The sequence below is a fragment of the Egretta garzetta genome, unplaced genomic scaffold (assembly GCF_000687185.1).
Source record: "Egretta garzetta isolate BGI_Z169 unplaced genomic scaffold, ASM68718v1 scaffold368, whole genome shotgun sequence".
NCBI classification, from domain to species: Eukaryota; Metazoa; Chordata; class Aves; order Pelecaniformes; family Ardeidae; genus Egretta; species Egretta garzetta.
The window spans coordinates 3,618,386-3,632,122 of NW_009260684.1; the positions used below are offsets into that span (position 1 = coordinate 3,618,386).

The window sequence follows — 13,737 nt, forward strand, 5'->3', positions numbered from 1 at the left end:
CTTTTCAGTGTTTCCAGGATACAGTCCTTGGAGTCTTTGATCTCACTTTATCAGTGACTCAGATGGCCCTGTTTAACTGAACTGCACTTATTATATATGAATGGATTGAGAGCCGACCTGCAGAGAGTGACTTGGGGGTGTTGGCTGATGAATAGCTCAACAGGACCCAGCAACATGTGCTTTTGCAGCCCAGAAATCCAACCATATCCTGGGCTGCATGAAGAGAAGTGTAACCAGCAGGTCGAGGGAGGGGATTCTGCCCCTCTACTCCGCTGTCTTGACACCCCACCTGGAGCCCTGTGCTCAGCTGTGGGGCCCCCAAAGAAGGAGGATACGGACCTGTTGGAGAGAGTCCAGAGGAGGGCCACAAAGATGATCCGAGGGCTGGAGCACATCTCCTACGAGGACAGGCTGAGAGAGTTGAGATTGTTCAGCCTGGAGAAGAGAAGGCTGCAGGGAGACCTTATAGCAGCCTTCCAGTGCCTGAAGGAGGCCTACAAGAAAGCCTGGAGAGGCACTTTTACAAGGGCCTGTAGTGATAGGACAAGGGCTAATGGCTTAAAACTGAAGCTAAATAGGTTGAGCCTTTTTAATCTCTTGCAGTAAATCATGTCAGCTGGGGAGGTACTGGAGAGTTCCAGGGCTGCCTCTGGTAGAGCTCCGAGTACCTCTGCGGATGGAAGTCCCACAGCCTCTGTGGGACCCTGTGCCAGTGCTTGACTACTCTCATGGTGGGGGGAAAAAATAAAGTGTCCTAATATCTACTTGGAATTTTTCTTCTTGCAGCTTGTATCTTTTGCTTCTTTCACTGTGTGCTTCAGAGGAGAGCCAGACTCTGTCTTCTGAACCCTCCCATTTGGTAGCTGCAGGCAGTAAAAGGTCTTTGCCTTCTCTTCTTCGGGCTGAGTAAACCCAGTTCCTTCAGCATCTCCTTTTATGTCTGCTGCTCCAGCCCATGGCCCACCTTGGTGGCCTCTGCTGGATTCAGCCCAGTACATCTGTGTCTTTCTTGTACTAGGCAGTCCCAAACTAGACTCTCCACTCCAGGTGTGGCCTCACAAGAGCCAAAGAGGAAGGGTCGCCTCCCTCCACCTGCTCACTGCACACTTGCTGACACAGCCCAGTCTATGGTTGGCCTTCTTAGCCAGAAGGACACACTGCTGAATTCTGTTCCACTTTCCATCCTCCAGGACTCCCCAGATCCTTTTCTGTGAAGCTGCTTTCTAGCCATCATTCCTAGCCTGTCCTGGTGCCACAGGAGAAGGACTTGGACTTCTTTTTGCTGAGGCTGCTGTCCACCCCTTTCTCCAGCCTGTCAAGGTCCCTCTGAATAGCAGCCCTGCCCTCCAGCATAACACCCATGCTTCCTCCCACCTCCCAGTCTAGTATCATCCATGAACTTGCTTGAGAGCGTGCTCCATCTCATGTCATCTCTGTTGTTAATAAAGACATTAAACATCATGAGCCCCTGAGGGACAGCACTAGTAATTCATTCATGCAGTTAATTGCCAAGTTCCATTTTCTGCTTCATTCAAAGATTTTAGTGTTTCCTCCTAAATCAGGTTTTCCTCTGCGCCCCTGAGCAGCCTCTGATGTCTACAGAGGAGATTGGTGATTCAGTCCCAACATTCCTCTCCTGCTCTTTATGCTCTGTGAGATGTGACAGTGTAGCTACAGGGTCTAAATCCTGACTTATGGCCCTCATCAAGCTCTTCACCCAGCATTACCCTGTGCAGACACAAAGGCATATTATTAGCCATGGTGCAGGCTCTGTAGGAACCAGCTTTAGGAGCGTGGTTTGGTGGAGCAACAAGATGGGTGGTTCACCAGCAATACTGGATTCCCAGGGATCTGTGCCCATAACCCCTTTCCTTCCTAGGACCATCCCAGATCATCTCCCGGGGCAGTTGTTCCTGCTGTCTGCAGAAGCCCATTGTCTTCAGGGCAAGGTCACCTCTCTGCACCCAGTTGCTCACTGAGCTTGAGCCTCTACTGGCCTCCATGGTGGGGCTTCCCCAGGGTGCCAAGTGTGTGTGTCTGTGTGTGTGATCCTGCTCCATCCAGGTGGCAGATGATGCTGTAGGAATATTTGAGATACAGAAGAAGAGGGAGGAAAGTGGCCCCTCTGCCCACCAGCTTGTAGAGGTAGCTCTCCATTTCCCACCCCTTCCCACAAAGGGGGCATGGGGACTGGTCCCACTGGCAGAGCTTGATGAGCCACCATGGTCTCTTGGTGGTGAGGTGCTTGTCACTTGGGAGCCAGAGGCACCCACCCCGGTGGCGTGGTGCTCACAGACCATGCACAGCCCTCTCCCCTGAGCTCTGCAGAAACAGCCTGCAGGAGCTGCGGCCTGAAAACCAGCACTGCATGCAGGCCCTGCTGCGCCAGGCTACTTCATGCTCCGCCAGCTGTGTCCTGGGGACAAGGCCACTCTCACCTCCCAGCCAGTGGCCGATGCTGGGTTAACCATTAACTCCCTGCTCTGAGGCCTGCTGGGGATAGGGCTTTGTTTTCAGGGTGCTGTGAAGCTGCTTGCTTTGGCCTTTCCTGCAAAGCTCTGATGACATTTCTTGATGGGATCCTGCTGGGGTCTGAACAGCCTTTCCTGCCTACAGATGTCCATGCAGCAGGGCTGTGGCCCTGCCCTCATGGCCTTTATGGCCTGTGGGCAGCATGAGGGAGGGTGGCCCAGGAGTGGGATGTGGTCATGGTGATGAGGGAGGGGACAGGTGTGTGGCCAAGGCCAGGCATAACACTGCGCATGGCACCTCCCTGGGTGCTGTTTGTAGTGCTTTCAGCTGCCTGAGGTGCATGAGACCAAGCAAATGGGCTGGTGACCTCCCCCCGAGTGAGGGCAGTCCGTCGGGACAGGGGTTGCAGGGTGCCCAGTTTTGTGGCAGGTGCTTGTTGTCAGCCCAGGCCCCCCTGCCCAGCAGGAAATGAATCACCTTCAGTCACAGGCTTCGCCTTGGGGCCTGCAGCCTCCCATACCGGCGCTGTCTCCTCCCCACATCCTCCTCCATGCTTCTTGGCATTGTGAAATAGGAAACTCCTCAGTGTTTCCTCTGCAGGGAGCTCCACAAAAATGCTGGAGGCTAAGCCCTGCTTCAAGGCAGACAGCCTAAGCAAGGGCGCAGGTCAGAGAGCTGCGGTCAACCCCCTCAAGTTTGCAGCAGCCCTCGCACGTGTTGGGGATGTGCCTTAGGCCCACGACAGGATGATGCTAATGCTGAGTGTCAAAGACAGACTTCAGATCCTCCCAACATCCATCCTGGCCTGCTCAGCGATGCACAGTGCTGACTGGCAGCAGCTCTCACACCCTCCATCTGCGAGCTGGGTGTGTGGGTGCTGATCTCCTCAATGGCCACCAAATGCTTGGGTGTTGCATTTTGTAGTTTCCAGGTCTTGTTTATGGTTCCTGAATCTCCATTTCTAAGGTGTCCTCAGGAGACTGGTGTGGTGCTGAAAAGAGAGGCATGTCTGTGTACAGGGACCCGAGTCCTGCCTGTGCGTGAACCTCCACAGAACTTGTACGTGGGCAGCTTGTACTGACTGTTGAGCACTGGGGCCAGTCATGCACACGCTGCTTGTGCAGATCAGGAGAGGAGGGCACTTCCTTCCCTTGGCTATTTGGAACAGGCTATTTTTGGAAACCCATTGTAACCAAAGTAAATGGACTGTGGCTCTTCTCCGCAGTTTCATTTCTCCTAATTTAGTGCTCAGAAATGTGTTTAATTAAAAAGTTATTTGTATAAATATTTATAGTCTAACTTCTAGTGAGAATATTTATATTCTGAGCTCTTATATTGATTTTAAGCATTTTTTCTTTCAGGGTGAGATTGCCTCTGTTCAAAGAAACAATAACATACCAGGAATACACAAGGTGTTAAAGACCACACCATACACCCAGACTAAGCAAAGCTTTCACCTAAAAGGGACAAAACATAAACATGGCAGAATTTACAGGTTACAAGGAAACCTCAAATCGGCACCTACGATTCAAATTGCAGAGTCTTAGTCGCCGCCTTGATGAACTGGAGGAAGCAACCAAAAATCTGCAGAAAGCAGAGGATGAGCTGCTTGACCTCCAGGACAAAGTTATCCAGGCAGAAGGCAGCAACTCCAGCATGCTGGCTGATGTTGAAGCCCTGCGGAAAAGAGTACTGAAGATCGAAGGCAAGGATGAAGAAATTAGAAAGGCTGAAGAGCTTTGCCGGTTAATGAAAGAAAAACTTGAAGAGGAAGAGAGCCTCACCCGAGAGCTGAAGTCAGAAATTGAACACCTGCAGAGGAGAATGGCAGAGCTGGAGAAACTGGAGGAGGCCTTCGGCAGGAGCAAGAACGACTGTACGCAGCTGTGTCTTAGCCTCAATGAAGAAAAGAACTTGACCAAAAAGATATCTACAGAATTAGAAATACTTAGAGTCAAAGTGAAAGAACTGGAAGCATCTGAGGACAGGCTGGATAAAACCGAGCAGAGCTTAACGTGCGAGTTAGAAAAACTGAAATCCTTAGCACTGAGCTTTATCAGTGAAAGAAAACATTTTAATGAAAGAGAAAAGCAAAATGAAAAAATAATCCAGGAGCTAACACAGAAACTAGAACAAAACAATAAATTAAATAGGGCAGATCAGACTAGAAATGCATCCAACTTGCTAGAAAGGTCATCAAATAATCTCCTGGACAGAAATGATTTGAGAATTGAAGATGACTTGACTTCTGCGTTGCCTTCTAAGGAGACCAGGAGGAAGGGAAGTGTGGATTACCTGAAACATGTAGACAATGAAACCAGGAATAAATCAGAAAACCAAAAGAATAAAAATCAGGAAGACAACAAAGTTAAAGATCTCACCCAAGAAATTGAGAAACTTAAAACTCAGATCAAGCGTTTTGAATCTTTAGAAGAAGAACTTAAAAAGATGAGAGCCAAAAACAATGACCTGCAAGACAGTTACTTGAGCGAACAGAATAAAAACAAGCTCTTAACAGGACAGCTAGAAGAAATAAAAATGCAAATAAAGAAACAGAAAGATCTGGAGAATGGAGAGGTCGAAAATGAAGATACTAGCTTTTCTAGCAGGGGAAAACATGACAGACCTAAATACAGAGGTGTCACAGCTGATTTGGGAGCTGCCAAGCACAAGCCAAGGGAGCTCTCACCACAGCAGCGTCGGGAAAGAGCAAGGAACAGAGATTTCTCTGTCAGTAATGACAGCTACAGCCACGGTGGTAAGCAGGTGCCCAGTCCAAGCTTAATGAACAGAAAAGCAGGTAAAGCATCTGGTGCTTCTGCCCTTTCAGATACTGCTGTGACAGATACAAAAAGACTGGAAGAGAAATCTTCAGTTTCCACTTTTTCTTCTGGTCAGAAGGAAAGCTGTGTCATGCAGAATGAGGGGAAGAGATCAAAAGAGCAGCCGTCTGTCCTCAGCCGATACCCTCCTGCTGCACAGGAGCAGAAATCTTGGAAAGCACCTTCCAAACCTGTTGGTGACACGGGCCTGAGATCCAAGGCTGAAAAGCCATCTCAGGTGCTCCGTGGCAACTGCCAAACCAGTGCTGACACACATGACGAAAAGTCAAGCAAAGCAGAATCAGTGGCTTCTTTGGCCGAGAAGCTGAAAACAAGTCAGGCAGAAGTCAGTGACTGCTCAGGGGACACACTGCTTGCCAGGGGGAATCACGCCTCTTCCAATGGCACAGCTTCGATGTACAGGTACCACCTCTCCTCCCCCGTGTCAACATCAGACTCCACTGGCTCTAAAGCAGAATCAGTGAACACTTTTGCGGCGTCACACAGACAGCCCTCAGAGGGGAGGGCTAAAAGGACAATAATCTCCCAGGAAAAAGAATTTGCAGACACATCACTTGAAAGCGTGAAGCCTTCAACACTAACAAAGCGCTCCCATTGCTCCAGGAGTCAGGAGGACATGCTGCAGATTCTCACAGGTCTTGAGAAAGAAGACACGGAGCAGTCTTCAACTTCAGCAATGGATCATGTAAATGCTGGTTTAAAAATGGACTTCAAAACCATCCAGAGTAACCAGGAAAAACTTAATTCAGATGAAGAATCAGGAAGAAGCAAAAAAACAACCACTCAATCAGATTTTGAGACAAGAAAGAAAGTAAATTCCAAGCAGTTCTCCAATTCCAGGGGAGTTTTTAGAGCATCACTTTTTGAAAATGACAAAAACACTGTAAATGATGAAGACTCCACCAAGTGTATAAAACCATCAGATGCCAGCACTGGAGGATTTAAATCCAGAAGGTCGTTTAGCCCTAGAGAAGCTCTGAGATCAAAAGCTGTCATTAAACCTGCAATTGTTGAAAAAGATATGAAGGCAGTCATGGGAGGGGCTGTTTCTGAGGCAGATTCAGAAAAACAGAAGTCTGTTTTTAAAATGGTAACAAATAAAATGACAAGCAGCATCACAATCTTTCCTTCTGAGCCAACAGCTCCAAGGACCAGTGCAGATGCAACAGCAAAGGAAAGGCATGTTACCACCAGCAACATCAGAGTTGCTCTAAATGAGCCTTCACCAATAACAAACAATCTCCCCACACCCTTTGAGATATCGATTAATAAAAGTGCTCTGAAGTTATCTGAGACAGAGAGAATTGGAGAGGCAGTGCCAAGAAGTAAAGCAGAAACAGTGGTCTCCAGAAGCAGCATCATGATAAAGACTTCTGAATTCACAGAGAGGAACAGTGACCCACCTTCGGAGACTGTCAGCTGGAAGAGCCCTGGCTCTTCAGATGCCGCTTCATCCGAAACAAAACATGTCACTGTGCGAAGTTCCTGGAGAACAAGACAAGGCTTACATTCCCTGGAGGACTCTCAAACCAAAGTGGAGAAAAGTGCAGCTTCCTGTACTACAAACATGTGTGGGTCTTCAGTGGACCTCTCAGAAATGGAAGGGAACAGTGCAAGAACAAACTCCCTGGAGCAGACCTCAGCAAGGACCAGTGCCACAGCTAATTCCTGGAGTGCCCCTGAACTGGGGTCCCGAAGGACCAAAAGTAACTTAAGTGCATCTGAACTGCTAATGCGCAGGAGCTACGCAAGTGATCCTACAGCAGCTTCTGCTTGGCACCGGACCATGCCAACTGTAAGTATCCTATGTTAAACACTCTTGTCTTTCAGTTGATGAAGTTTTTCCAAGTTTGCTTGTTAGTGCCTGATTTTAAATTCTTACAGCTTATTTCCTGAAGTGCTGCCCTCTCCCAGCTCCTGCTATCTTCAGTGGAGCATCTCATATGTGAAGTACCCAATTTAGACTTCTTGAAATCAGATCCATCTGCTTGGGTCTTGTAATGCCATATGAATAACTATACAGTAGCATTTGGTCTTGCCAAGATCAGAGAAGACATAGTCACGGCTTATGTAGGACACGGTATGCTTTTCAGTGTGGCTTTGCATGGCACTGTGAACTTGAAGTAGTAACGAAAAAATGATGGAACCAAGCAGATTTTAACCGGGTGGTGCCTCAGGCAGAGCTCTCATGGCAGCTGTAGAGATATAGCTCCCTTTGGTAAGAGCTACAGTTTCCCCATGTGAAACCAGGCTCTGGTCTGGAAATGCTTCCCAGGCATCTCCTGAACAGATGAGTGGTGGCTGTTACACACAGCTGCTCCCTCCTTGGTCTGTGTCAATATGCCACCTGATAAGAAGCAAGAGTCATGGGGATGGCTGTGCTCTTTTCCTGTTCCTTTGGCTGGTACCAGCAAGGGGAGTCTCTCAAAGCAGGACTGACACACACAGGCAGTTGGGGTAATGGGCTATATTTGCCACCAGAGCTGCAGGCTCCAGCTTATTTCAAGCGAGCTCACTGGCACCAAGTGTCCTTCCAGTCCGTGAAACCACACACTGATTGCTGCTGCAGCTCCTGCTTCTGCTCTTCACTTGGAGCGGCTCTAAGCAGTTGCTGCCATGGCCAGTCTTCGGGAGGAGCCCAGCTGAGTAATCTGACAGGGCTGATGGCACAGGGGACAGATTCATAACCAAATGACTCTGGAAGATGTGAAAGGAATTCTACATTTGCAAAACTTCTTTTCCACATCTCTGGCAATGAGAAGCATGGAAGAATTTGTACTGTTGTTTTGCTTTGCAGAGAGTCTATTGCCTGGTGGCTGGCCTTTCAGCTACATTTGGACACTGAGAAGACATCGTCACCCTGGCCAGGGTCACTTGTGGGTCACAGGCAGTCTGTACTTCTCTTTCATGAATCCAGGCGGAACTGACTTGACTGAAGTTATCCTTTTGCATAACAGCAGCTTATGTGCTTTGGAAACAGGAGCTCCACCTCTGGGCCTCCCTTATTCCAGGTGTTTGAATTCACAGCACCCACAACCTTGAGTCTCACAGCTGAAGAGGTCTCCACCTGCAGCTGGGCTCATGTGTGGTCAATCGTGGAGCCCGAAAGAGTGGGCACTCACATATTCCTTTCCCATCTTCCCCCTAGCAGCCCACCTAGGGCTGAGTGTAGCTCTGCAGTACATTTCACAGTGGTCTCAAGGTCACTGTCAGATCAAATTTGCTAGCTATGCAGTGTGCCTACAACAGCAGCTGAAGTGTACCTGATGGAGCAACCTGACCTGTGGTCATCTTGGGTATCCCTGATGAATTTAGTAGCTTCCAGCCACTGCAGTGACAAGCAGTCAGGAAAGCAACTGTATGGTCAGTTCACACAGGGCTGCTGAGTGTTGAGTTAGGTGCCTCACTGCATCATACTTTGAAATAAAATCACCCTGGCACTACATAGTCACAAATATGAATTCTTGGTCATAAGTATATTTTTAGCTTGTAAATGAGGAGCATGAAATTACCCTGAAAGACTGCAGATACATAGATCTACCAGATATACCAAATGTTACGTATTTGGGCAGCTCAAATTATTGCATATGCCCTTGGAAAAAACCCAAAGTATCTGCCTTTGAAGGGTATCTTCAGGCTTATAATATGCCTCATATCACAAGCAGTTTGTTTTTTCTGGGATTTGTGTTTCAGTTAAAGATGTATCTATTTCTCTGTCAGAAGGCTTGGCGCTGATCTATGCTAACTTTGCATATTCAGCATCACTGTCAGCTCTTCCCAGCTCCACTGTCCAAAGTCTCAGATTGCCTTAAGAATCCTCTTTGGGAAACACGGTGCCTGTGCCAAAATACATCTTCCTCTCCTCCATGCAATACTCATGATGTCTGATCATTTGCTGCAGCACAGCAGGAGGCTAAAGCAAGCTGGAGGCTCAGCCCCTGCCTCAGCCTGTCCATCAGGACAGACACAAACTGAACTCCTGGAAATAATTCTTGCAAGGAGATGCCAAGGCACAGCTTGTAATTCCAGGCTTACATTTTTGTACCCCTGATGTAGGCAAATGACCCTAATGAAGCTATAGGAGGTAGCAGCAGCTCTTAGCAATACTTGTGCTACAGAAGCAGCAGCTCTTCTGGAGTGCTCCTTTGGGAGACCCACAGAGCAGGAGGTGCTGATGGATGCTGCGGCCTGAGGACCAGCTCCCTCTAGTGCTTGCAGCCAGCCTTTCTCAGGCTCCCATAAAAGACCTGAGGAGGTGCAAGACCTCAAGCAGTCATTCTGTTGGGCTTTGTGTTTCAGATGATAATGAAGTTGGTATTTCTCTGGTGTGATGTTTGACTGCTGAAAATTCTCAATGCCTGAATTAGTCCAAAGGCACTGGCAGGCAGCAATGCAGGATGAATGCACTTAATTCGTTTTTCTTGAGGCTGTGACATTAATATGACTAAAGGTAGGCTTTTCTTCAAGTGAAGCTATGTGTACCTTCTTATGGTGGGCACGTCTTGTGGAAAAGTCTCCCTGACAGTATCCAGCGATGTGCTGCCTCTCACCCCTCCTCTCCTCTACTTTAGGGACTAATAGAAAGTGTATTGATCACCATTTCACCTTTGCTGACTCCACATAAGCATCTACTTAAGCAGCTAGCCACACCACATCAGTGTTTTCATCTTTCCTTGGACCTTGATAACTTTGTCCAAGGGTTCCATTCTGTTTTATGCGAACCCTGGGTGGTCACAGTCTGTTCAGAGCAGCTTCCCAGGTGCTTGTCAGTGACCAGCTGATTGTCCTTTGGGGTGCCATGGAGCATGCTGAGCTCCACACTGACTCAGCTCTGGTACAGTACCAGGAGGTACTGGTCTCCATCACTGATACGGGGGGGTGGCCAGCCTGATGGCCCTGACTCAGCTCTTTACCTACGAAACTCTTTGAGACCAGTGTATCTGGGATGATAGTTATAAATTCATGCTGCCTGACAGCAGATACAGACTGACATTGTCAGATACTCAAGGAGCTCACCCAGTGGCCTTGTCTCTAAGGACAACTACTGTATCAGAAACACAGAGGTGCCTAGCCTTTGCTAAGCTCTCCAGGTCCATCAAGATGACTGCCATTCATTAAATTAAAATTCTCACCTCACTTTTATGAGCAGCGTGGCCCACCATGGTTATCTCTGGCCCATGGTTGGTTGGAGGTCCTTGTTGTGCCTATTCACCGAGGTGCTGCTGCTCCTGCTCACATCTCAGTTCTGTGTCAGGGCTTGGATCACAAGGGGGGAGATCAGGTCCAGTGTTTGCTGAATGTCACCCACAGCAGGGCCAGCTCAGGGCAGATGTTTGCCCATCCAGACCACCCAGACGTCACCTTCTTCCGAGAGCCCATCAAAGCCTACTGTTCATCTCAGAGATGCTCTTCTGCCAGGCATGAGGGCTGCTGCCTCTCCCTTCCCTGCTATCCCTTTTGCCACAGGGCAGGGATCAAATCTGTTCCACCAGTGCCCACAGCCCCTTCAAAGGGCTTGCGCACTGTTTCAGCAAACATGATGCCATCCCCAAAGTGAGCAGAGCTGATAAAGCCTTCAGTAGTGCAATGCAGCCATTGCACTTTGCCCGGTAGCCAATTACGTTATTGCAATTGTAAGTTAACCACTGTAGTGATTTTTTTTGTTTCTAATGTTGATGTGATGGTGCCTTACAGTGTGCTGGAACTTGTGGATAAGGAGGTTTTCCAGCCAGCAACAGCAAAAGCAATAGCAAAAGCACTGCCATCTTCCCGGGGAGCTGGAGAGCGACGGACTCCTTACCCCCACAACTCACAGCAGGGTGCAACCTCAGTAAAAGACACGGCTGCCCCAGCCAGCCCTAAGGCAGACCATAGGCATCTGAATCCCAGGGTATGATCCCATAAATGTCTCTGCAAACATTCAAGAAAACATCAGTGAGTTTAAAAGTGCCATTTAGATGCCTATAGCAGGAAAACAGTGTAGGACACTCCCACATCACATCCTCATTGCCAAGAAAATTGGAGATTCAGGTTGTTGGCCACCCTCCTTCCATGGTAGTTAAAACTCAGAGTTAGTACTTCTAAGAAACTGCATCAGTCACTAAACCACATGATTTTTTGCTGATGATGATAGGCCCTCATGGATACAAGCACTCTGGGCCCAGCAAGCCATGCAGGTCATTCAGCTGAAAAGAAGACTCTGCACCCTTAACTTGGGTTAAAATTACTGGGTGTTTTAAAAAAAAAATCTTTATGCCAGAGCTGGCCTGGTGGCCCAAATCCCTCCTTGACAAAGGGACTCAAGCCAGCACCTTGCACTGCAAACCTAGGACCCCAGGGCTATTCCAGACCCCTTCATGGTCCCTGAGTCCCAAATCTGTTTATTTTCCTTCGCACAGGATGAAAGCAAAGATTTTGTGCCCAGTTCCAGAAGAAAACAATATGGCTCTTCTGAGTACCTCTCACAGGTTGACACACCAGGGAAAAGGCCAGCCACCAAGATGGAGCTGCAGGACCCTGAATCCAACTCCCACGCACCACTGGGTCTCCAAGTGGAGAAGCAGGTATGTGAGTTCAAGGACTGTCCAGCAAAGAGTTACAAGGCAAGAAGCCAATATCTGAACTGACCTCCCAGTAATATAACTTGGAGAACTTGTCCAAAATGAGTGTAAACTTCTTAGGAGAAATCTAGTCTTAAGTTAGCGCTGTCCAGAGATGGAGTGTCTACTGTATTGCCTCAGTGAATTATTCTACTCATTTCCTATAATGGTAAAAAGTACTACAACCTTATTTTTTTTCTGTTCTAAACTTGTTTCAGCTAGCTTTATGGCTAAAAACGTTCTCCAGGGAATAAGAGGCACTGCAGCTAGTCATCCTTTGGCACACATTGGACAATCAGGGATAGAAAAAAACATTTGCAGAGACAAAATCAGAGCCCCTGACTTAGCTGCTTCAGCTGGCTGCTGTACGACTAAGGTGCTTGTCTGCTGCTACATACTTGCTGCTCTGCCTCCTAAAACACATCTTTCTGGACACATGAAGAAGTGGCAAAGGGCCCACATTATAGTGACTATGACTTACTGTCCGAAATATGAAAAAAAAAGGTGTATTCCAGCTCCCTTCAGAGGAGACAGGGGTCTTGGCAGACTTTAATTCCTAGGTGCACAGCCATGCTTATGTCTATACAAAAGACGTACTTTTTCTCCTAGCATTCCCTCTGTGCCTATGCAGCTGCCCAGAGCAAAGTGCATCTTGCCATTTATGGATCACCACAGCAGGAAATAATCTTAAGACCTCAACCTGTCATCAGCGTATCTTACTGGATGTGCACAGGAGTTACTGAATCTTGATGAAGATTCCATCCTTTACTGGATGCAGGGGGAACCATAATGACAAAGGGTTAGGATAAGGCTGAGGTATTTAATGCCTTCTTTGTCTCAGTCTTTCATAGTAAGGTCAGCTTTCTCCAGGTACCCAGCCCCCTGAGCCAGAAGACAGGGACAGGGAGCAGAACAAAGCTCCCATGATCCAAGAGGAAATGGTTAGTGACCTGTTCAGCCAATTAGACATACACAAGTCTATGGCGCTGGACAGGGTCCACCCAAGGGTACTGAGGGAGCTGGCAGAGGTGCTCACCAAGCCCCTTTCCACCTATCAGCAGTCCTGGATGACTGGGGAAGTTCCACTTGAATGGAGGTTGGCAAATGTGATGCCCATCTACAAGAAGGGCCAGAGGGAGGATCCGGGGAACTACAGGCCTGTCAGCCTGACCTTGGTGCCGGGGAAGGTTATGGAGCAGATCATCTTGAGTGCCATCACACAGCACATCCAGGCCAACCAGAAGATCAGGCCCAGTCAACATGGGTTTATAAAAAGCAGATCCTGCTTGACTAATCTGATCTCCTTCTATGACAAGGTGACCTGCTTAGTGGACGAGGGAGAAGCTGTGGATGCGGTGTACCTGGACTTTAGTAAAGACACTGTTGCCCACATCATTCTGCTTGAGAAACTGGCTGCCCATGGCCTGGACAGGCATACTCTTTGCTGGGTAAAAAAGTGGCTGGATGGCTGGGCCCAAAGGGTGGTAGTGAATGGAGTTAAACCCAGTTGGCAGCCGGTCACAAGCGGTGTTCCTCAGGGCTCAGTGTTGAGGCCAGTTCTGTTTAATGTCTTCATCAATGACCTGGACGAGGGGATTGAGTGCACCCTCAGCAAATTTGCAGATGACACTAAGCTGGTGGAAGTGTTGATCTGCTCAAGGGAAGGAGGGCTCTGCAGAGGGATCTGGACAGGCTGGATCCATGGGCTGTGGCCAGTTGTGTGAGGTTCCACAAGGCCAAGTGATGGGTCCTGCACTTGGGTCACAACAACCCCATGCAACACTACAGGCATGGGGAAGAGTGGCTGGGACGGATGGTGGGGG

At 48.4% G+C, this 13,737-nt stretch overlaps 1 protein-coding gene across 1 annotated transcript in view; it reads left to right on the plus strand.

Annotated features, from left to right (window-relative positions):
* LUZP1 (leucine zipper protein 1) overlaps positions 1 to 13,737 on the plus strand; it is a 27,590-nt gene that overhangs the window by 10,831 nt on the left and 3,022 nt on the right. Inside the window, exons 2-3 of the mRNA XM_009645851.2 lie at positions 3,834 to 7,110; positions 11,714 to 11,878. Coding sequence (XP_009644146.1) covers positions 3,952 to 7,110; positions 11,714 to 11,878 — 3,324 coding nt within the window. The 5' untranslated portion in view covers positions 3,834 to 3,951. The remainder of the gene's footprint in view (positions 1 to 3,833; positions 7,111 to 11,713; positions 11,879 to 13,737) is intronic.